Raw genomic sequence first — 24,142 nt, forward strand, 5'->3', positions numbered from 1 at the left:
GGATCTGTGCCACATCCTCGTGGACATGGCACCCTGTGGAATAGTTGGGCACCCACTCCAGGTGGCCATGAATGTCTCTAGCACTAAACGTCTACCCCACCGGGTCATTCCAGGGTTCAATGATGACCTGTGCGGCATTTCACAGTCATCAGCCCACAGGTACATCCGGGAGGTGACAGATCCTCTTTATACCTAGGCATCGTTTAGGGGCTGGTTTAACACAGTGGGCTAAATCGCTGGCTTTGAAAGCAGACCAAAGCAGTCCAGCAGCACGGTTCAATTCCCGTACCAGCCTCCTTGAACAGGCGACGGAATGTGGCGACTAGGAGCTTTTCACAGTAACTTCATTTGAAGCCTACTCGTGACAATAAGTGATTTTCATTTCATTTTTCATTTCATCCGACTATATCACCTACAACCTGGACCAGTTCCCACCAACGTGCCCGGGCTACAGGATTCTCTGCCATTGCTGGAGTGCCCCACGTCCAGGGGGCGATCGTTGGCACATATGTGCCCCGGGGCATCACAGAGTGAGACATTAACAGGAAGGGATTCCACTCCCTGAATGCTCAGATTGTGTGGGAGCACCAGCTCAGGATCATGCACGTGTGTGCTCGCTATCCTGGGAATGTGCATAGCAGCTATAACCTGGGGCACTGAGAGATCCCCGGTATCACCCCAGGATGATGGGATGGCTGGTGAGGGACAGGGGAAACCCGCTGTGGTCATGGCTGATGGTGCCAATGCGGAGACCGAGACAGAGACCCGTTATAATGAGGCCCACGCTGCCACACAAGCTATCATTGGGCAGTCCATCGGGCTGCTCGAAATGCAGTTCCGCTGCCTGGACCACTCTGGCGGGCTCGACACCAAACCCTCCAGGTGAGTCTCCCACGTTTGTGCCCTCCACAGTCTGGCACAGGAGAGGGGTGATATGCTGGACGAGAAGGAGGAGGCGGGGGAACATTCGGCCTCATCCGAGCATGAGGAGGACCAGGAAGGGCTGAAAAACGAGCCTGAGGAGGAGCCAGAGGATCGGGGACAGGTGGTGGTAAGGGTCCGACATGCGAGGAACATCAGGGAGGCCCTCATTGTCTCGAGATTCTGGTGAGGTGAGACTCTGTCCATCAGCCCAACACCCCCCTCCCGCCACACCTACCACATCACACCACCCCCTCCCTGACCACCCTGTTTCTCCCCTCCGAGGGTCTGTGGAACCACTCCAGGGCGATGGGCCTGTGTTAGTACTGTCAGCGGGTCACTATACAAGGCAGGAGGATGATGATCTCTCGCTGTGAGGAAAGCTCACAGCTTCTGATGAAGTTTGACTCCTGTCTTTCTGCTGTCAGCACTCAACACCCATCCTCTGAACGTAGTCTGCATCGGGGGTGTTTGATAAACCAGAGGCTGGTTTAGCACAGTGGGCTAAACAGCTGGCTTGTAATGCAGAACAAGACCAGCAGCGTGGGTTCAATTCCCGTACCAGCCTCCTCAAACAGGTGCCGGAATATGGCGACTAGGGGCTTTTCACAGTAACTTCATTGCAGCCTACTTGTGACAATAAGCGATTATTATTATCTTGGACCACTGAGCCCGGGGAGGATTGGGACAGCAGGGGGCACAGGCTCACTGTGGAGATTAAAGTGACAGAGGCGTCACATGTATCAGGTATGAGATGCCTTAATGATGAAGATTCCCATTCCTCATAGCTACAGATAGTGACCTCCCAGTTCCCACTCTGCATCTCTCTCTTCCTGACCCATTGTGGATTACTGCTATGTCTCGGTGTGTCCCCAAGATGCACATCCGAGGTGGAGGCGGCCTGCTGCTTTTCTGTGCCCTTGGTAGATGACCTCTGGAGGACCTGGAGCCGCTGCGTCCCCGGCAAACCTCATAGAATCAGAGAATTTACAATGCAGAAGGATGCCATTCAGCCCATTGAGTCAGCACTGGAGCTTGGAAACAGCACTCGACTTAAGCCCACACCTCCATCCTATCCCCAGAACCCAATAACCCACCTTTGGACATTAAGGGGCAATTTATCATGGCCAATCCACCTAATCTGCACATCTTTGGACTGTGGGAGGAAACCGGAGCACCCGGAGGAAACCCGCACAGACACGGGGAGAACGTGCAGACTCCACACAGACAGTGACTCTGGAATTGAACCTGGGACCCTGGCGCTGTAAAGCAACAGTGCTAACCTCTGTGCCACTGTGCTGCCCCCACTGTGCTGCCCATGATTTAGCGCTGTCACGAGGGTCGCCGTGCCAACCTGTTCTGTCCGCTGCCCTTGAGATGCGTTGGTGTCAGGAAGAGAGAGATTTAGAAGAACTGGAGGCCGCCTTAGATTCCTTGGTGGAAGACTGTCTCTGAAGCCTCTCCACTAATGTTACCCACCGAGGTGTGTCTCTGCGCTGGTGGGAGGTGGGGGTGATAGCTGTGACACATTGTGGTGGTCCCTGCGGAGCCCTCCTCCAGGGTGGTCTCTTGGGTGGCAGGTGGAAACGATGGACATGTGGGCAGTGAGAGGGAAGGATAATTGTCTGGGACATCATCAACTCACTTGAGACAGGTCATCTGGGAGAAGAGACAGCAGATCCTCACTCCTCTGGCACAGGCCACCCTCACTGCTCTCTCCTTGGCCAACCCCACAATCTCCAAGGCCCGTTCCTCACAGGAGTGAGAACTGGGATCTCTGGAATTCCAACCACTGTCTTCAACCTTTCCCGCTTATTATGGGTTATCTTCTCCTGAGGGGACAAAAAGAGGGCATTGTGAGCGCATGCTTGATGGGTCAGGAGGGTCAATAGCAGGTGGCATGTGTGGGCAACACACGTAGACATTATGGGGGTTGTGTTGGTGGGTGCCAGGGGGCCTGGGAAACAAGCTTGGAGATCAGATGTTGGGAGGATGCGAAGTGTCAGCCAGGATTGGGGCTGCCGATGGCAAGGTTGGGAAATTGAAGAGTGGCAAGTGGAAATTGTGCCAGGAGAGAGGTGGTAACTTACCCTTGCAGCTCGTAGGAGGTGACTTATCTTCTTCCTACATTGGCCGGTGGTCCTCCTGGTCATGCCCACAGTCACTGCAGCCCAGTCCTAGCTGCTGTTCCTCTGACCCCCTCAGTGAACGTGGGCCGGGATTCTTCCCTACCCGGCGTAGCAGAGTGGCGCCAGCCACTCCGGCGTCGGGCATCCCCAAAGGTGCAGAATTCTCCGCACCTTTTGGGGCTTGGCCTGTGCCGGAGTGGTTGACGCCACGCCGACTGCCGCCAAAACCGGCGCCAACGGCCTTTTACGCCCACCGGCCGGCGTCGGGGCTGGCCGAAAGGCCTTCGCTGGTTCGCGCATGCGCTGGTGCATTAGTGGCCGCTGACGTCACCCCGGCGCATGCGCGGTGGAGGGGGTCTCTTCCGCCTCCGCCATGGTGGAGGCCGTGGCGGCGGCGGAAGAAAAAGAGTGCCCCACGGCACTGGCCCGCCCGCCGATCGGTGGGCCCCGATCGCGGGCCAGGCCACCATGGGGGCACCCCCCCCCCGGGGTCCAATCGGCCCGCGCCCCCCCACAGGACCCCGGGGGCCCGCTCGGGCCGCCAATCCCACCGCCACCAGAAGTGGTTCAAACCATGTCGGCGGGATTGGCCTCTCAGCGGCGGGACTTCGGCCCATCGGGGCCGGAGAATCACCACGGGGGGGGGGGCCGCCAATCAGCGCGGCACGATTACCGCCCCCGCCAATTCCCGGGTGACGGAGAATTCCACACACGGCAGGGGCGTGGTGTCCCATCTCTCATCCAGTACATTGAGAATCCTGGCCATGTCGGTATTCCCAAAGCGAGGAGCAGGTCTGTGCGCTGCCAACCTCATGCCTTGACTGGGAGTGAGTGGTGAGGGGGTGTTTAAAAGCAGCTCCCCCTTGTCAGCAAGGAGCAGCTGAGGTGTGAGTCGGATGAATCAGACGGCGAGGGAGTCTGGCACGGCGAGATTCATGAGGGGCCCGTTTTTACACTATGGGGGTGAATACAGATCACAATCTCGCCATTACAGCCGGTGCAGAACCCCCACCAAACACGCCCAAAGTGACACTTAGGCCGGGAATCTGCAGCCAAGCCTGCCCATCGATCGGAGAATCCTGCCCGAGGTCAATGGACTTTTCCATGGTCCCAGTCTCGCCCGTGGGGGCGGGGAGGAAGAATCCAGTCCTTAGTCATTCTTCGGGCGAATCGTGCCCGATATCACAGTGCGGTGTGGGGTGGGGGGTCATGGACACACCCTCTATTGGGCACAGGACGCTGGAACCTTGACATTTAATGGCAGTCGGGATTCTGTTTGTTTTTGGAGACACTGGTGTTAACTAGCTGCCGCTCTCTTAGTCGAACCCGTGGCGTTGGCACGGTTAATGCTTTGACCATTGGCATCCTGCTGGGAGATGTAGAAGGTTTTCCTTTGTTCGGCGTTAGCTGGAGCAGCCACCCTGACCTCCGGCCATTGTGACTTTGAAATTGTTGCAAAGCATCAGGTGACCAGCCGGACTCAGGCTAACTCAGCAATCCCCCTGTTAACTCAGCAATCGCCCTGTTAACTCAGCAATCCCCCTGTTAACTCAGCAATCCCCCTGTTAACTCAGCAATCCCCCATTTCTAACAGCTACGAAATTGTCCAGCTGATAAATTTTTAAATAAATCTTTCAAGTCTCGACCGTGACGCGCCTCCCCCTTGTGAAAATGAAATGTTTGATTTCATATGTTAGCAAAGGAAGGATTGGAAATTGAGAAGTTTACAGAGTTATAGTCACACAGGAACGGCTGGGGTATTGCCCCTTTCTGCTGCAGCTTGGTTAGACTCTGGGCATCTGCAGGACACCACCGCCCTCTGGTGGAGTCGCAGCGCCAGGCAGGTTCCCTGGGGGAAAGCAGCCTGTCTGTTGACGCTGGAACACAATAAACTCAGCAAAAAGAGTGAGATTATTGTTTCTGAAAGGAGAAGACAGGAGTATGGAATGGAGGAACCGCTGTGAGTGTGGTGAAATATTTCATCTGAAAAACTGAAGACGTGGACCAGCCAGAACCTCCCTCCTGGCTTTTAAAACTCTTATTTTTCAAAGACATCAGATTGTGAGCGGCATTTTCCAAGGCTGAAAAACCAAACATTCCCTTCCTGCACAATGCAGACTTTGCAGCGATTTCTTCCCAGAAACTCTGGTCATTAAGTGGCAGCAACAGGCAGAGAGGGCCCCAGGGAAATGGCCTTCAGCTGAAGAAAGCAGCTGAGGGAGGGTCATGAAGAAGACGTTTCTGATAGGAGGACGGTCCATCTCCTTTTAAGGGTGATATGCAAATAAGCACAGCAGCTTCTCTGTCAGGAACAATGTCTGTTAAGGGGTAAAGAATCATGTTGTGTTAATATCTGTAAAGAATCAGTACAGATAGTCTGAAAACTATTCTGAATGGAAGGACAGAATGATTTTTACAAAAAGGGTATTGAGATGGTAAAGTGTAGTGAATAGCGTCGGGTGGGTCGACATACTTACCTAACGGGAGTGAAGTTATGGTGGTTATGTTGTGGAAGTTATGCTGTTTACGTCTCTGTTTCATCTCTCTTCAGAGGATAAAAGCAAATTGCTGCGGATGCTGGAATCTGAAATAAAAGGGAAAATGCTGGAACATCTCTGAAATCTGGCTGCATCTGTAGGGAGAGAAACTACTGAATGTTTTGAATCCTATGAATTTTTGTCAAAGCTGTGTCTTAAGGAACTTTGGCTTATCAGTTCATTGTGTTCCATGATCAACAGTCAGGCTGAAATGCCTTGGGGCATTGCATTATTTTTTTAAATTTTGTTACAAACATGTGTCAACAAGGTTATAGCGAATAAACACCCCGGGAAACATACTTCCCAACAATCAACTATACAGAACATAGAACGATACAGCGCAGTACAGGCCCTTCGGCCCACATGGGAAGTCAAAAACCTCTAACCTACACTATGCCATTATCATCCATATGCTTATCCAATAAACTTTTAAATGCCCTCAATGTTGGCGAGTTCACTACTGTTGCAGGTAGGGCATTCCACGGCCTCACCACTCTTTGCGTAAAAAACCTACCTCTGACCTCTGTCCTATATCTATTACCCCTCAATTTAAGGCTATGTCCCCTCGTGCTAGCCACCTCCATGGAAGGCTCTTACTGTCCACCCTATCTAACCCTCTGATCATTTTGTATGCCTCTATTAAGTCACCTCTTAACCTTGGTTCATTACCCAAAACCAAATCCAATGTGGCCTCGCCTCTTGTTGGCCTGTCAACATATTGTGTCAGGAAACCCTCCTGCACACATTGTACAAAGAACGACCCATCTAATGTACTCGAACTATATCTTTTCCAGTCAATATTTGGAAAGTTAAAGTCTCCCATAACAACTACCCTGTTACTTTCACTCTTTTCCAGAATCATCTTCGCCATCCTTTCCTCTACATCCCTAGAACTATTAGGTGGCCTATAGAAAACTCCCAACAGGGTGACCTCTCCTTTCCTGTTTCTAACCTCAGCCCATACTACCTCGGAAGAAGAGTCCCCATCTAGCATCATTTCCGCCACCGTAATACTGTCCTTGACTAGCAGCGCCACACCTCCCCCTTCTCTGAGCTTACTAAAACACCTAAACCCCGGAACCTGCAACAACCATTCCTGTCCCTGCTCTATCCATGTCTCTGAAATGGCCACAACATCGAAGTCCCAGGTACCAACCCATGCTGCCAGTTTCCCTACCTTATTTCGTATACTCCTGGCATTGAAGTAGACACACTTCAAACCACCTACCTGAACACTGGCACCCTCCTGCGAAGTCAAATCTGTGCTCCTGACCTCTATACTCTCAATCTCCCATACCCCAAAACTACAATCCAGGTTCCCATGCCCCATGTCCATACAGATTTTTCACCCCCCCTCCCCATGACGAATAGCCCCTCAAACACCCCCCCCCCTCCCCCCCACCTTTCCTCAAGCCAAGAGCCCCTTTAATTCATACTTTATCTTCTCTAATCGCAGGAAGTGGTACAGGTCGCCCAACCATGCCACAGTGGCGATGCCGACCGCCACTCCAGCAAACTTCGCCGCCGTGCAATCAGAGTGGCGAAGGCCAAGACATTGGCCTTCCTCCTCCATGAGCTCCGGCTTCTCTGAAACCCGAAATATCGCCACCAAAGGGACCGGGTCCACTCCCTCCTCCACTATCCTGGCTAAGACCGAGAACACTCCCCGCCCAGAATCTTCCCAATTTTTCGTAACCCCAAAACATGTGCGTGTGATTCAGTGGCCCCTGCCCACACCTCTCACACTCATCTGCCCCACTTCCCTTCGCCTCCTGTATACACTATCCATATCCCCCCCGGCTCAAACCAATTGTTCTCGCACGGCGGCGTTAGCACCAACATCCCTTCCACCCTAAAATGCCTCCTCAGCTGATACCATATCTTCACCATGGACTGCACCACCGGGCTCCTACAATACCTACTCGGAGCTATTAGCAACACTTCCATCCCCATAGCCTTCAAACTGGACCCCTTACAAGATTCCTCCTCCATCCTAACACACTCTAGCCCTCTCCTTCCCACCACCACCGCACCTTGTCCACATTCACCGCCCAATAATAATGCAGCAAGTTCGGCAAAGCCAAACCCCCCCTGCTGCCTCTGTAGCAGGGTCCTCCCCACCCTCGGCACCTTCCCCGCCCACACAAAGTCAGAGATGATCGTGTCCACTTTCCGAAAAAAAGGCCTTTGGTGTAAAGATCGGGAGAGCTTGAAAGATAAACAAGAACCTCGGCAGAATATTCATTTTCACCATTTGGACCCTCCCTGCCAATGTTAAGTGCCGTGTATCCCACACAGCTAGCCTTTTCCACCAGCTTCGTTAAATTCCACTTACGGAGCCCCGTCCATTCCCTCGCTACCTGAATCCCCAAATACCTAAACCTATCCCTCGCTACCTTAAATGGCATCCCCCCTCAATTAGCCCGTGGTGCCAGCTTATTCACCTGGAATACCTCACTTTTCCCGACATTCTTGCATTATGTTAAAGGTGCTCTATAAATATAATTTTTTGTTGTTTTTTACCTGGAATTCATTGTCTGAAAGGATGGAAGGAAACTCAATCATTAGGTTGAAGAGAGAATTAGAATAGTTAGCATCCATAGAATCTCAACAGTGCAGAAAGAGGCCATTCAGCCCTTTGAGTCTGCACTGACCCTCCGAAAGAGTATCTGACCTAGACCCACTCCCCTGCCCTATCCCTGTAACTCCGCCTAATCTGCATATCCCCAGACCCTAAGGGACAATTTAGCATGGCCAATCCACCTAACCTGCACGTCTTTGAACCGTGGGAAGAAACCAAGCACCCGGAGGAAACCCACGCAGACATGGGGAGAAAGTGCAGACACCACACAGTGACCCAAGGCCGGAATTGAACCCAGGTCCCTGGAAATGCAGTAATGCTATACATTGTACTGCCATGTCACTTGAATGAATTTAAATTGCACCAGCTGCTGTGGTGGGAATTGAATCCATGCCCCCACCCAGAGCACACGCCTGGGCCTTTGTTTTACTGGTTCTAGTGACATTACCGCTGTGTCACCATCTCCCCTGAGAGGCAACGAGAGGGCCCTGGGTAAAGAGAGTCGGACTAACTTTCACTTTGAATTGGCTAACACAAATATGATGAGTCAAGTGGCCTCCTACTGATGTGTGTTATTGAATATGGAAGCTAACTGTTTTGTTAGGTGTATTGCCAAAGTGGAGAATTAGAAAGCAGCTTTAATGGAGTTTGCACATTCTCCCCGTGTCTGTGTGGTGGATTGGCCACGCTAAGTTGCCCCTTAATTTGAAAAATAATAATTGATTACTCTAAATTTATTTTTATAAAAGAGAAAGCAGCTTTAAATAGATTGTCGCGGGGTCACGTGGTGTGAGCTTGGGAGCGGCTGCATTATCATGAGCCCCGTCTATTAACCAATTTTTAAAATCCATTTGCACAGTTCCTTTATATCTTTTCTTAGCAGATATAGTTTTAACTATGTCCTGAGATTTGTTGGTCAATATTTCAGCACAATTGAGTTGAGACAAAATGCTTAATTCCTTGTTGATTCATGGCAGCCGGAAGGAGTTGAGGTGGGGCCTTCTCATTAGTGGTGTAGTTGCTTTTGGGAGGTTTCTCATTCTGATGGTGCGGTGTGTTCTGATGGCTACTGCCGATGATGTTGATCCTTCCGAATGTATCGGTTCTGCGGTGCAGGTCATCAAAGTCCAATTTCAAGAGTTGCGAGGCATTTTGATGGAGGTGCATGAGGAGGTTCTTGTAACAGGAAGAGTACTGTCCCTGGTTGATTGAGGGTGCACATTTAATCCCATCTCCAAGGATCTTGGAAGATCCTGAAGAGTGCTGACAGGCACCACTGATCCTGGGGACCTTTGTAAAGAATATACTTCATTCTACAAATTTATTTTTAAAATTACATAACCGTTAAAATCACAGTGGAAAACAAATACATTTCTTCCCATACACTATGTGGACTTGGCTTACTGCACTTATAGGGGATATTTACAATATACTTTTGATGGCAAACATATGGCCCAATGGGTTCGACAATGTTTCCAGGCCATCAGTGTGCAATGGTGGGAGGAACTTAAACAAGAGTCTTTTTCCTTTGCTCCGAGCTTTAGTTCACCCCTTGGCATGTAATCCCAGACTTTACCTTGGTGCAAAAACGATCAGATTTGTGCTTCCATTTTCCATAGAATGCCCATCTGACACATTAATTTAACACTGCACAGCTACTGAATGAAGATTTGTGAACAGAGTATACAACACACTGATAGACTGTAAAGACACCCCAATGGTACAACTGGGCTGGAGCTTTGCAGCTATGAAGGGAGGCTGGTTAGGCTGGGGTTGTTTTCCTTAGAGCAGAGAAAGCTGAGGGGGGAACCTAGTTGAGGTGTACAAAACTTTGAGGAAATGTTTCCCCTTAGTAGATGGGTCAATAACCAGGTGACATAGATTTATAGTAAGGAGCAGGAGATTTAGAGGGGATTTGTGGAAAAACATTTTCCCCCGGAGGGTGGTGGGAATTTAGAACTCACTGCCTTAAAGTGGGTAGAGGTGGAAACCCTCAACATGAAATGAAATTAAATGAAAATTGCTTATTGACACAAATAGGCTTCAATGAAGTTACTGTGCAAAGCCCCTGGTCACATCCGGCGCCTGTTCGGGGAGGCTGGTACGGGATTTGAACTGTGCTGCTGGCCTGCCTTGGTCTGCTTTAAAAGCCAGCGATTTAGCCCAGTGTGCTAAACCAGCCCCTCATTTTAAGAAGCATTTAGACGAGCACCTGAAACATCACAATATACAAGGCCATGGATCAAATGTTGGAAAATGGGATAAGAATAGAGAAGTGCTGACATGATGGGTCTCTTTCTGTGCCGACTCTAAAACTAGTTTCAGTAATGGTGACTATGCAACTATCATTGATCTGGGTCACTAATATCCTTTATGAAGGAAACATGTCATCTTTACCCAGTCTGGCTTATCTCGGACTTCAGACCAAGAGCAATGTGATTGAATGAAATGGCCAAGCAGCCACCCAGTTCAAAGGTATTTAGGGGTGGCCACCCAGTTCAAAGGTATTTAGGGGTGGCCACCCAGTTCAAAGGTATTTAGGGGTGGCCACCCAGTTCAAAGGTATTTAGGGGTGGCCACCCAGTTCAAAGGTATTTAGGGGTGGCCACCCAGTTCAAAGGTATTTAGGGGTGGCCACCCAGTTCAAAGGTATTTAGGGGTGGCCACCCAGTTCAAAGGTATTTAGGGGTGGCCACCCAGTTCAAAGGTAATAGGGGTGGCCACCCAGTTCAAAGGTAATAGGGGTGGCCCATCAGTCCCAACTTTGTCAGAGACATCCACATCGTAAGAAGAAATTTTAAAAGTTTAGCCAACCCATGTCCCAGGCTACCGAGATCATCCTGTGATAGGAATGTGTTGTGGAGCGTCCCAACATGATGGCTTCTCCGCATTAACCCCCTTCCCATTGGCTTCATTGCCCATTAAATGTCTTCCAATGTTAACATCCCTCCCCCATTCTCTAACCCCCTCCCTTTACCCTCCCCCATTCCCTAACCCCCTCCCTTTACCCTCCCCCATTCTCTAACCCCCTCCCTTTACCCTCCCCCATTCTCTAACCCAATCCCTTTACCCACCCCACTCTCTAACCCACTCCCTTTACCCACCCCACTCTCTAACCCACTCCCTTTACCCTCCCCCATTCTCTAACCCACTCCCTTTACCGTCCCCATTCTCTAACCCACTCCCTTTACAGTCCCCATTCTCTAACCCACTCCCTTTACAGTCCCCATTCTCTAACCCACTTCCTTTACCCTCCCCATTCTCTAACTCACTCCCTTTACCGTCCCCATTCTCTAACCCACTCCCTTTACCCACCCCACTCTCTAACCCACTCCCTTTACCCACCCCACTCTCTAACCCACTCCCTTTACCCTCCCCATTCTCTAACCCACTCCCTTATCGTCCCCATTCTCTAACCCACTCCCTTTATCCTCCCCATTCTCTAACCCAATCCCTTTACCGTCCCTTCTCTAACCCACTCCCTTTACCCTCCCCACTCTCTAACCCACTCCCTTTACCCTCCCCACTCTCTAACCCACTCCCTTTACCGTCCCCCATTCTCTAACCCACTCCCTTTACCCTCCCCCATTCTCTAACCCACTCCCTTTACCCTCCCCACTCTCTAACCCACTCCCTTTACCGTCCCCATTCTCTAACCCACTCCCTTTACCCTCCCCATTCTCTAACCCACTCCCTTTACCCTCCCCACTCTCTAACCCACTCCCTTTACCGTCCCCCATTCTCTAACCCACTCCCTTTATCCTCCCCATTCTCTAACCCACTCCCATTACCGTCCCCATTCTCTAACCCACTCCCTTTACCCTCCCCATTCTCTAACCCACTCCCTTTACCCCTCCCCACTCTCTAACCCACTCCCTTTACCGTCCCCCATTCTCTAACCCACTCCCTTTATCCTCCCCATTCTCTAACCCACTCCCATTACCCTCCCCCATTCTCTAACCCACTCCCTTTACCCTCCCCATTCTCTAACCCACTCCCTTTACCCTCCCCATTCTCTAACCCACTCCCTTTACCCTCCCCCATTCTCTAACCCACTCCCTTTACCCTCCCCACTCTCTAACCCACTCCCTTTACCGTCCCCATTCTCTAACCCACTCCCTTTACCCTCCCCATTCTCTAACCCACTCCCTTTACCCTCCCCACTCTCTAACCCACTCCCTTTACCGTCCCCCATTCTCTAACCCACTCCCTTTATCCTCCCCATTCTCTAACCCACTCCCATTACTCTCCCCCATTCTCTAACCCAATCCCTTTACCCTCCCCATTCTCTAACCCACTCCCTTTACCCTCCCCATTCTCTAACCCACTCCCTTTACCCTCCCCATTCTCTAACCCACTCCCATTACCCTCCCCATTCTCTAACCCACTCCCTTTACCCTCCCCATTCTCTAACCCACTCCCTTTACCCTCCCCATTCTCTAACCCACTCCCTTTACCCTCCCCATTCTCTAACCCACTCCCTTTACCCTCCCCATTCTCTAACCCACTCCCTTTACCGTCCCCATTCTCTAACCCACTCCCTTTACCCTCCCCATTCTCTAACCCACTCCCTTTACCCTTATCCCCCCCCCCCCCCCCCCGGGGTAATCCGGTGTTTATTGCACATTGACAAGGACTGAGTTCAAACTCTGCGGTTGTTGCAAACTGGGGCGAAAGTTTCACAAAAGGCCGCTGGATAATAAAGGATTGAATTAATAAAGAGTCCGGGGGGGGGGGGGGGGGGTTAGCCTCAGGGAGCCGGGCCTGGGCCTGGGCCTGGGCCTGACACACAGCCTCGGCCTCCGTTACCCGCCCGCATCACAATCCGGCTGCTGTGGGCCTGAGCCCCAGGCGGCCCCGCGGCCTGTGCGCTGAGGCGGTGGGAGGGCGCAATCCGCTGCCTCCATCCCCGGGACAGAGACCGGTTCTCCGGTGAGTGCAGTAGTCCGGTGCCATTCCCCCTCCCCATTTCCTCAGGCGGGAAGCAGAGACAAGATGGCGGAGGCCCCAGGGTCAGGGGTCACTCCTGGCCGGCCGGCCGCCATCTTGCCTTCCGAGTGTTAACTGCGCACGCGCAGACTGGCCTCCCAGTCTGAATGTAAAAATAACAACAACTTTATATCTCTTCACAACTCACAAATTAGGGACAGCTTTAGTAATAATAGAATTTATAGTGCAGAAGGAGGCCATTCGGCCCATTGAGTCTGCACCAGCCCTTGGAAATAGCACAAAAGAGACAATGCTGGAAAATCTCAGCAGGTCTGGCAGCATGTATGGGGAGAGGAAAGAGCAAACGTTTCGAGTCCGATGACTCTTTGTCAAAGCTAACAGACAGAGAAAGTGGGAAATATTTATACTGTGGAGTGAGAATGAAAGATGAGTCATAGCCACAGAAACCCAGGGAAACCAGGGGCTATTTATGACTCATCTTTCATTCTCACTCCACAGTATAACTATTTCCCACTTTCTCTGTCTGTTAGTTTTGACAAAGCGTCATCGGACTCGAAACGTTAGCTCTTTTCTCTCCCTACAGATGCTGCCAGACTTGCTGAGATTTTCCAGCATTTCTCTTTCGTTTCAGATTCCAGCATCCGCAGTAATTTTCTTTTATCCTTGGAAAGAGCACCTTACCTAATGATCTGTATTAGTGTCACAAACTGTGAAAGCCCATGCCTCCACCCAATCCCCATAAACCCAGTAACCCCACCTAACCTTTTGGACATAAAGGTGCATTTTGGCATGGCCAATCCCCCTCACCTGCACATCTTTGGAATGTGGGAGGAAACCGGAGCACCTGGATCCGGGAAAATCACGCGGACATGGGGAGAAATGTGCAAACTCCACACAGACAGTGACCCAAGGCTGGGATTGAATCCAGGTGCCTGGAGCTATGAGGCAGTATTGTGGCACTGTGCCACCCTGTATTTCTCCCTGAGTCAGAAATAGGGTTGCCATTTCTATTTAGAGGTATTCTGTTTCAAAGTCAGGTTGCGTCACGGGGATAGGGTGGAGGTGTGGGCTTAAGTCAGGTGCTCTTTCTAAAGGCCAGTGCAGACTCAATGGGCTGAATGGTCTCCTTCTGCACTGTAAATTCTATGATTCTATTCCTGCAGATGAATTACTCCAGGCTTAAAGCCTACCTCTTTGACTAAAGTTTTACCGCATTTGTGTTAAAATCTCATTCTTTTGATTGATGTTGACCTTTGCCACTATTTTTTGTTCTGCTTATTAATTTAAGAGGTCTAGGTATCTGTAAGGCCATTTATCACCCATCGTTAAATTATCATTGAGATGGTTGAGTAGCCTTCTTGAACCTCTGCAGTCCACGAGGTGCTGGTCTCAGTTCACTGCATTTGATGTTTTGTTGCCTCGTCACAAAGGAGTTAAAATTTGGATCCTCTGTTGTGGAAGCGTGTCAGTGCCTGATTACATGACCAAACAAAGGGTTAAATTGGCTTAAGAAAAACAGATGTTACATGAAATGCTACTTCTTTGTTACAGAAACTAAAGAAATCGTTCTGGTGATTTCCTTTGAATTATGCCGAAGATTTACTTTTTATGGGTGAGTGCTGGGCATATGTCAAACTCTAAATTTTGAAAGAAAAGAAAACTCAGACAGCTGGACACAGCTGTAATGATGCATAACTAGGTGCATTATTGCTGCAATCAACTAACTCAACAGAAATAAAAAGAATGAATCTGCGATATTTCGACCCCGGAGAGCTCAAGTACTTACTTGATAAACTGGGCTGTAGGAAACTGCCCATACCCACCATCTCCAACTCCAACTTTTCAACTTAGTTAAAAAATACTAAGAATAAAAAAATGACTTTTGAACTCATTAGAGTCAGGTATAGTGAAAGTACTGAAGGCTCGTAGACAAAGTTGTAGGAAAACGCCAGGGGCACTTTGTTAACTACCTGTGGTGCGGACCTCCAAATCCGTGAACCATCAAAGCCATCTCTGTCTTGACAAAAACCACAGAGACTGGCTCAGTTAGAGACTAAGGAGCGATGCATGTTGGACATGTTGCAGAAACACCCAAAACTGTTGTGCTCCACGCAATGCTAAGCAGAGTCTGGGAAGTCGACGGCTATGTTGGAGGGTGAAAAAGGAGACATTCTACTCATCACTCCGGATCTCTGCTAGCCCTCTGCAGGGCTACGAATTTGTTTCACTTTTTTAAAGGAATTTCAGGAGTAAAATTCCACCTCTTTCTCTGAGCAAGCTACTGCCCAATGAGTTTTCCTAACTCCCGCGTGAACAAAGAATAAAGAACAAAGAAAAGTACACCACTGGAACAGGCCCTTTGTGTCCTATGCGTGCCCTACAGTCGGCATTTCAGGTGCTAATTGCAGCACTTCCTTCAAACTCTCTGTAATCATGGGCAACGCTACAACCTTCACTCCTGCTAAACTGTTCCCCAAAACTAAGCCTATTTCTTCCACTGGCAATTCCTTAACCATTCCAAAAACTACCGGACGTGACACTAAATCACACTCAAATTATACTTTATACAATGGAACTGGGAAACATCCACCCATCCCATTCACAAATACCTCAGCTTTCACTAATCTCTTTGGAGGAGAAAACAAATCCTTTTCCAGCTCAAGAGTTTAAGTAGACCCCTGTGCCTCTTAAAATTGTTATGGGTTTGGCTACTTCTGTCCAGGGAAATGGGATGACCTTCACTTTGGACACCAAACCGGTATAACTCTCATCTACCTCATTCCCCACACCTGCTCCCACTGCAGTGTCCATGTTGGGTCTCCTACATCCAATTAACGCTACTGTCTGCACTATAGCATTCTCCACTTTCACACACTCCTCAGAATCCTCCCTTGTGAACCATGTTGGAACCAACAATTCTACGGACACGTGCTTGTAGGATTAGACTAGCGGTTTTAATATACTTCCAACAGAGCCAGCCTGTTCGCCATTGAACTTTCGGTGAACTGGCTGGCTGACCATGTGGCACTGATCTTTATACAGCAGCTCCTGGGGGAGGAGTCCTGGGCAGAACCAAGGGAGAAGCCCAGTACAACGCTCGAGCATTCCCAGAGCTACTACTCCTGGTGGTCAGGTAGTGCAACTGCACTTACAATATAGGCGCATGTATATACAGATTATAATCCGGTGTGAATCACATTCATCACAAACCACATAGCAGTCCACACAGCAGCTTGCAGCGGGGTGGGGGGGGGGGGGGGGGGGGGGGGAGGTGGGGGTTCAATTCAACACCAAAGGTTTATGATTTTAAAACTGGCTAGCAGGGCTGGCATTAAAAGGGAACAAGGATCAGACAAGGAGTTGACAAGTTTCCTACATACCATTCTTCAGCCTTTCCCCACACTCTTGCACATTGTTTCCATTCAAATAAACGTTCAATGCCCTCTTGAATGTCTCGCTTGAACTTGCCTCCATCACACCACCAGGCAGTTCACCCCAGACCGGAAACACTTGTTGTATGAAAAAAAAATGTTCTCACATCACACTTGCTTCTTTTGCAAATTACTTTAAATCTGTTCCCTCTTGTTCTCGAGCCTGACAACAGTGCGTCTCAGAGTCAGCATCCGGAACAGGGTGGCACGGTGAGGCATGTGTCACCAGCGAATGGGCCTGGCCCCAGAGAACGCCCACCAAGGGCATCGAAGGCCACAGGATGCGCTAGGCAGCAGGCTGCCTCCACCTCTGATGTGCATCCTGGGAACACACCTAGGTGCAGCGGTAGAGCACGGAAGGCTAAGCAGGCGAAGGTTCGATGAGAGAGCACAGGGGGAGGGGGAGTTGGGGGTAAGGGAGTAAGGATGCGATGAGGGGTTGAGAGGGTTGGGGAAGGTGGGGTGGCACTATCGGGGTTTGGGGCATGGTATGTTGCCTGCTATGCTTACCTCTGTGTCCTCCGAGGGATCCCCTCGACAGCCTCCGTCAGGCCCAACCTGCTGTAAACCTCGCCAACACAAGGTCACTTTGGCACGGTTTGAAGATCTTGCGAGGGGGCATCATGTGACAGGGGGTCCGTGAATGAGATTTAAATGAAAGGTGTGAATCTTGTAATGCTGCCAGCGATGGGTGGGGAAATCAGGATACGCGATCCTTGCGAGAAGTTCTGCTCTTGCCACTAATCCCATGGGCGATGAGAGCAGCCTCAAAATTGTGCCCATGCTCTCCGGATTGGCCAAGTAACAGAGGGGAGCTACTGAATCTAACTATGCACAGGGAAATGCGAAATGTGAAAAACTCCTGTCTACCTCCATTATATGTTGATGGGTTTGACCATGGGACGTGGAAGCTATTTGTTAACATGACCAGATTATAGATTACATCATATTGTGTATCAAAATAGGCAGCTGTCACCTGACCAGAAGCCCTTCATTTTTGGAAGCCTTTTGAATGGTAAGCCTAGCTTGATTGCAGAAGAAACAGTGCTGCAGAATGCAAAAAGTAAAAACACTGCAGAAAACCAGCTATATAAAATCTAACTTCTTTACCGAGCCACAATCCTTTAGTTCAGACTTCCTCAAAACCCGTTCCTGGAAAATCCTAATTCAGCATAGAAAAAAAAACCTGGACCACTGGCTTTATGTATTATCAAGGCTGCCTTTCTCAACTTGTACAGCTTCTAATCCCAATAAATCACCACAAAGTCCTGTCTTCAGCGACCTGGACTCACCTGATTCTAAGTCCTCAGTGACTTATTAATTATTCTGTTTGAATTTAATATTTGTAGAAGCGAAACTCCTTTCCCATGTGTGCATATATAATACTCCCGGTCGATGCGCTAACAATTGCACACAGAAACACGAAACGGTACAAAAGAGGCTTTATTACCGTGAGATGCTATTCCCTCAAGTGGAGCTGTTAAATGGCAGCTCAGGCGACCTCATGGATATTTATACTGCTCCCTGTGGGCAGAGCTAGCCGGCAGGGGCTTACCGACAGGGGCTTACCGACAAACTATGCAGGGGCTTACCGACAAACCTGTAATAGCAGGTACTATTGTACATCCCCTAATAGAGGCACACACATATATATATACAGTGGTATTACCACACCGGTGTAACAAACAAAGTGTACCTGATTATGGTCAGGATTGAAGAATTAGGGGGTTCAATCTTTCGACTCTGTTCATAACACACATCAGATAATATATGAAAAATTAGCTAACATTTAGGTAGTAAAATGGATGTTGCATATTTTGACGTTTATGACAATCAGAATTTACAAGTTTGATCCCTTCCTTATGCTGACCACAGTTGGGGTGACATTAGAGGTGCTATTATTAGTACTCCTGGGCGTGGGAGAGGAAAATGATTCAGTCTTTCCGTTCTTGGTTATTATCCAGTTACCCCCTAAAGAAAATATACATCACATGTACATTGGATGAGGACAGAAATAGAATCAGCTCTGCTGACTTCCCCATACAAATGATCACTGTTACAGTCACACACGGGTCATGTTTCAAGGTGTCAGAAGGTGATTGGTGGAATTGCGTAGTAGCAAAGAGACAAAAGCATTCAGAATAGCTGGGAAAAGATTGACAAAACAATCTCATGACGGTTTGGTTCTTATTTCAAATTAGATGTGCTTCATGCTGATCTCCAACCAACCAGAGGTGAATTGTTGCCTTCAGGCCCAATTTTTATACAAGGACAACTGCTGTAACATGTGCCCTGCAGGTGAGCGAGTCAGTCTTTGATCATTACCTCTGTAACATTTTTTGTAGCATTCGGAAGCTCAGAGAAAAACCACTGGCGGCTGCCTGGTGCATGGTATGTGATTCTGTCTCAAAGCTGCAAAACTGGCGTACCTGGTGCTTTTATTTTTAAGTAGCTGGATTTAAAAGAAAGAAAGAATTGGATTCATACAACACCATTAACACACTCAGGACGTCCCAAAGTATTCTTTGGGATGTGGCATTGTGGATAGCACAATTGCTTCACAGCTCCAGGGTCCCAAGTTCGATTCCGGCTTGGGTCACTGTCTGTGCGGAGTCTGCACATCCTCCCCGTGTGTGCGTGGGTTTCCTCCGGGTGCTCCGGTTTCCTCTCACAGTCCAAAGATGTGCAGGTTAGGTGGATTGGCCATGATAAATTGCCCTTAGTGTCCAAAATTGCCCTTAGTATTGGGTGGGGTTACTGGGTTATGGGGATAAGGTGGAGGTGTTGACCTTGGGTAGGGTGCTCTTTCCAGGAGCCGGTGCAGACATGATGGGCCAAATGGCCTCCTTCTGCACTGTAAATTCTATCAAAAATTCTACACCCAATGAATAAATTTTGAATGTGCAGTAATTCACCTGTTTCAATCTGTGGACGTGATACTTTGGAAAATTATTTTTTTGCATACTTACTGCTTCACCAATAGTCGACATGTCAGACTGCAAAAAAAGGACAGGAGGAATCTGAGGTGAAATATCACAGAGTCACCCTTCTGGTTCCACAGTGTCGATTCAGAGAAAAATCAACCAACTGTTGACATGTTGAGCATTGAATTTTATAAATGTTGTTGTTGGTTTTAAAAACGGTAAATTGTTTTTCAGATATTTAATCTGCTCCAAATTGCAAACCGCCATGTTGATAATCTGAAAATTTGAAAACCCTTATCAACCTTGTGTATATTGATAATAATAATAATCTTTATTGTCACAAGTAGGCTTACATTAACACTGCAATGAAGTTACTGAAAAGCCCCTAGTTGCCACATTCTGGCGCCTGTTTGGGTACACAGAGGGGGAATTCAGAATGCCCAATTCACCGAACCACGTCTTTCGGGACTTGTGGGAGGAAACCGGAGCTCCCGGAGGAAACCCACGCAGACATGGGGAGAACGTACAGACTGCACACAGACAGTGACCCAAGCTGGGAATCGAACCTGGGACCCTGGCAGTGCAAAGCAACAGTGCTAACCCCTGTGCTACCGTACAGTTACCCTTAATATTTAACTTATCCCTTTTCATGACAATGACTTGTTTTACTCCCTGTTGGAAGATGCTTTATAAATTCTACTTCTTTTTACAATAAGAATTTTAGGCTCAAATTTAATGATCCAATATGACTCTATGTCCATTAGTTGAATATCATGAACAAGTATGGTGTGATCTCAACTGAGACAATTGAATGACCTCCTGGAATTCATTTCAATGACCTGGGCTGAATAGGGCAAAAATCAGCTAAGGTTACTGTTACTTTTTTGTTGAAAATATTTTATTGAGGCATTTATATATTAACGCAACACACATAATCACAAATCAATTCAAGCCAACTGGACTGCAAATAATGGTTACTGTTCCTGATTTATATCCAGTGACACCCATTGATAAATCCACCTACGTAGACCCCAGGAGAGAACATTCTAATCTGTCGAGCAGAATGCCTTGCTAACTCAATAAATTCAGGCTCCCATATAAACAATGACCAGCTGCAATAGAATGCTTTACCACATGTCAGCTGTGGTCAAACAACTCTATACTAAACTTGAAACCTTCAGAATCTGCTGTGCTCACTGTACACTAGCATTCTATGAAGTAAACTTCCAATGATTTTTGATTGGCCATTTTGACCCCTTGTGGCCCCTTGTGGTTACCATTCTTGGTAAGTATTAACATGCAATACTTGGTAAAGTGATCCAAGAAAGATTGGAATTTCTACCAATATTATGGATCCTGGAAATCAGGAAGAAGAGAAAATGCGGGGAATGGTCAGTCGGTGAAGTGGCATCTGTGGAGGGGAAACACAGTTAACTTTATAAGTTGCTGACCTTCAGAACACGCAAAGGTTAGAAATGTAAAAGAAAGAGAGTTGGGGAAAGGGGGGAGAACAAAAGGAAAGATCTGCAGTCGGCTGGAAGACAAGACAATGACTAAATGAATGATGGTGCAAGGCCAATGGAGATGGTAATGAGTCAAGTAAAGGAACACCAGCTCAGTCTAAAGGTACAAATAGAAAAACAATATCAAAAGTTGCTGTCTTACAAAGTGGGGGCAGAGGCTAATTCCTGAAACCATTGAACTCAGTGTTGAGTCCTGTAGACTATAAAGTGCCGAATCAAAAGATAAACTTTAGTGCTGCTCCTCAAGCCAATGTTGGGCTTTATTGAAACAACGACCGGAGGCTGAGGGCAGAGGGGTCACAGTGGGAGTCAGAATTACAATAACAGACAATTTGTAAGTTCTTGGAGGTATTTAATCTCCAAATCCACTGACTCAATTTGTTTGTTTGAGAACTTGACCATTGAGGCAACAGGATAGAATCTGGTGATGTAACTCAGGAAATATTTATTTATTCAGCAACAAAAGTAATATTTAAAATTAAGCAGCAATTTCACTGGCTGAACATGGTTCCTGCTTCCTTATTCAACCCAGGGAGCAAGGCGACATGTGAGTCTCTCTCTCTCTGCCTCTCAACTTCTGTGGTCTTCTGTTCCTATCTGGAAAGCAATTTTCAGTTCCATCTCCAAATTCAGTTTGCCTGTTATCTCAAATATGGAGCTCTAGAACTCTTTCAAAACTATAACCTGTGTATAAGATTTGTCCTGTTTATGGGATTCTGATTGATTTGAGTGGAGCATGATCAGTTTCTGATTTGTTTCGGTGATGGATGACAATCTGCCGTGTTAACCACTCATTGAACCGTCTCTTTCATTATAATCTTTCCTATTGTCTTATTGAATTTTGTGACGTCTGTTGAGACAATGGGTCTTAAGATGCTTTTGGGACCTGCGTTTAGTTTCAATGTTTGCTTATTCGAGACAAGGGGGTGTGGTATCAAACATTGATGGCTATTATTTAGGCTCAATAACCCAAATATTCAATTGATGTCTTCTGGAATTAATCATTTATCAATTTAGATTTATAGTTTTATTTCTACGCCCACATCCACTATCTATCTACAATAAAATTCAGCGTAAACTCAAACAACAGCACCTCATATTTTTACTGAGCACGTTACACTCTTTCGGGCTCAACATTGAGCGCAACAGTTCGATCATCAATTTCTCCCCCATTTTCTCCGACAGCAACTGTTGAAGATGATTCTGCAATTCCTATTTGCACCTCCTGTGAATGGGTAAACTGCCTCGCCAAGCAGCAATGAATCCATGTGACAGAAGGAAAATGCTTGTGCGAGCAGGAGGTGACCTTTAATTGGGGCATTGAGTGGCTAGTTGTACGCTCAGTGGGCGACTGTCTCCTGAGGTTCCTGCTGCTGACAGTAAGGTGGCAGGAAGAAGTTGGGCTCCTTCCTATGCCCACAGCCCATTTCCAAAGGGCCTGGACTATCTAGCCCTGATTATCACTATCTCACAAAGCTGAAGTCCCAACGCTAGGGTCCAAAGCTGGAGCTGACCCATTCTGATATGTGGCAGGACCATGGGGAGGCATCTTGCCAATTAACAGGCTGCTTTAAAGTATATGATTTAAAGTTAAATACTATCTTTTTCTGATTGTACTGTCACCTAGATTAATTTCCCTGCGCAAATTTTGCTCGGGATATTTGAGAACATCTCGATTGGTGAGGGTAGATTTTTGTGTTGAACTTTCAGTATTCTCTACAATACAGAAATGGAGGGTTCTGTCTTTTTGCAGAAAGGGATAAGGGGTGAACAAGGGTGTTGCACAACATGGTTTTTCAGCAATACTTCCCACAGAAACCCCACACCTCGCCCTCGCCGCACAGTGCCGTTACCTGGCTGGCCTCTGGTCAAGTCATCCTGCTCCCGCGGGGAGAACACCAATCAGAGCCCTGTGTTGTTATGTACTGCCTGCTGATAGGCTTGTGCATTTAGAGCGACCATGGCCCTGATGTGTTCCCATGGTGTTCCCACCATAACAGTCACCACTCCATATGCCCCCCCCCCCCCCCCCCCCCCCCCCATTGGCTGGAGACACGCACTGCAGTGCTGTGTGTTTCATTGAAAGTCTGCCTCAGCACACAATTATAATGAAATTCATCTGTTTTTCTCACTAATTTTAGGTTGTTGAAACTAGAAATATGCTGGGTATATAGTAACATTAGCCTGATTCCACCTGCGTTTGTCACTTTCAACTTGACGATTCCATCCCTGCCTTGCCTCCCACATTCTACCCACCATCAATTTAAGGTTTTCCAAAATTCTTCTCTACAACTTGCACTGACTCCTGTTCGCCCATCACCCCTGTGCTCGCTGACCTACATTGGTTCCCGGTGAAGTAGTGTCTCAATTATAAAATTCTCATTTTCAAATCCCTCCATGGCCACTCATTTCCCTACCTCTAATCTTCTCCGGGCGCACAACCCTTCAAGAGCATGTGCTCCTCTTAATTCTTTCCACATGAGCATCCTGACTTTATTGGGTGGCACGGTAGCACAGTGGTTAGCACTGTTGCTTCAGAGTACCAGGGACCCAGGTTTGATTCCCCGCTGGGTCATTGTCTGTGCAGAGTCTGCACGTTCTCCGCATGTCTGCATGGGTTTCCTCCGGGTGCTCCGGTTTCCTCACACAAGTCCTGAAAGACGTGCTGTGAGGTGAATTGGACATTCTGAATTCTCCCTCAGTGTACCCGAACAGGCGCCGGAATGTGGCGACTAGGGGCTTTTCACAGTAACTTCAATGCGGTGTTAATGTAAGCCTACTTGTGACAATAAAGATTATTATTATTATTATTAGTTGTTCCACCCTTGGTGGCCGTGCCTTCAGCTGCCAGGGCCCTAGGTTCTGGAATTCTCTCCCTGAACCTCTCTGCCTCTCCAACCTGTCTTTTTCCTTTGAAGAAACATGGAACATTTACAGCACAAATTGGCCCATGGGATCTATACTGGTCAGAAAAGAACCATTTGCCTAATCCCACATTTCAATGCTAAATTGGCATCCCTGTGCATTATGGGGCTTTTCAACTACATGTCAAAGTATTTTTTGAATGTGATGAGAGTTTCTGCCTCTACCACCCTTACAGGCAGCGAGTTCCAGATCTCCATATTCCCCGGGTGAAATCATTTTTC

The 24,142-nt window shown here is 48.2% G+C and overlaps 1 protein-coding gene across 2 annotated transcripts in view; it reads left to right on the forward strand.

The window, feature by feature from the left end:
* Positions 1–13,008: 13,008 nt before the first annotated feature.
* Positions 13,009–24,142, forward strand: part of LOC119950578 (tumor necrosis factor receptor superfamily member 14-like) — a 55,037-nt gene continuing 43,903 nt past the window's right edge. For both annotated transcript variants that reach the window (XM_038773126.1, XM_038773127.1), the window contains exons 1-3: positions 13,009–13,100; positions 14,670–14,730; positions 18,751–18,847. In XM_038773126.1, the coding sequence (XP_038629054.1) occupies positions 14,707–14,730; positions 18,751–18,847 (121 nt within the window). In that variant the 5' untranslated portion in view covers positions 13,009–13,100; positions 14,670–14,706. The remainder of the gene's footprint in view (positions 13,101–14,669; positions 14,731–18,750; positions 18,848–24,142) is intronic.

Source organism: Scyliorhinus canicula, chromosome 16, assembly GCF_902713615.1.
Source record: "Scyliorhinus canicula chromosome 16, sScyCan1.1, whole genome shotgun sequence".
NCBI lineage: Eukaryota > Metazoa > Chordata > Chondrichthyes > Carcharhiniformes > Scyliorhinidae > Scyliorhinus > Scyliorhinus canicula.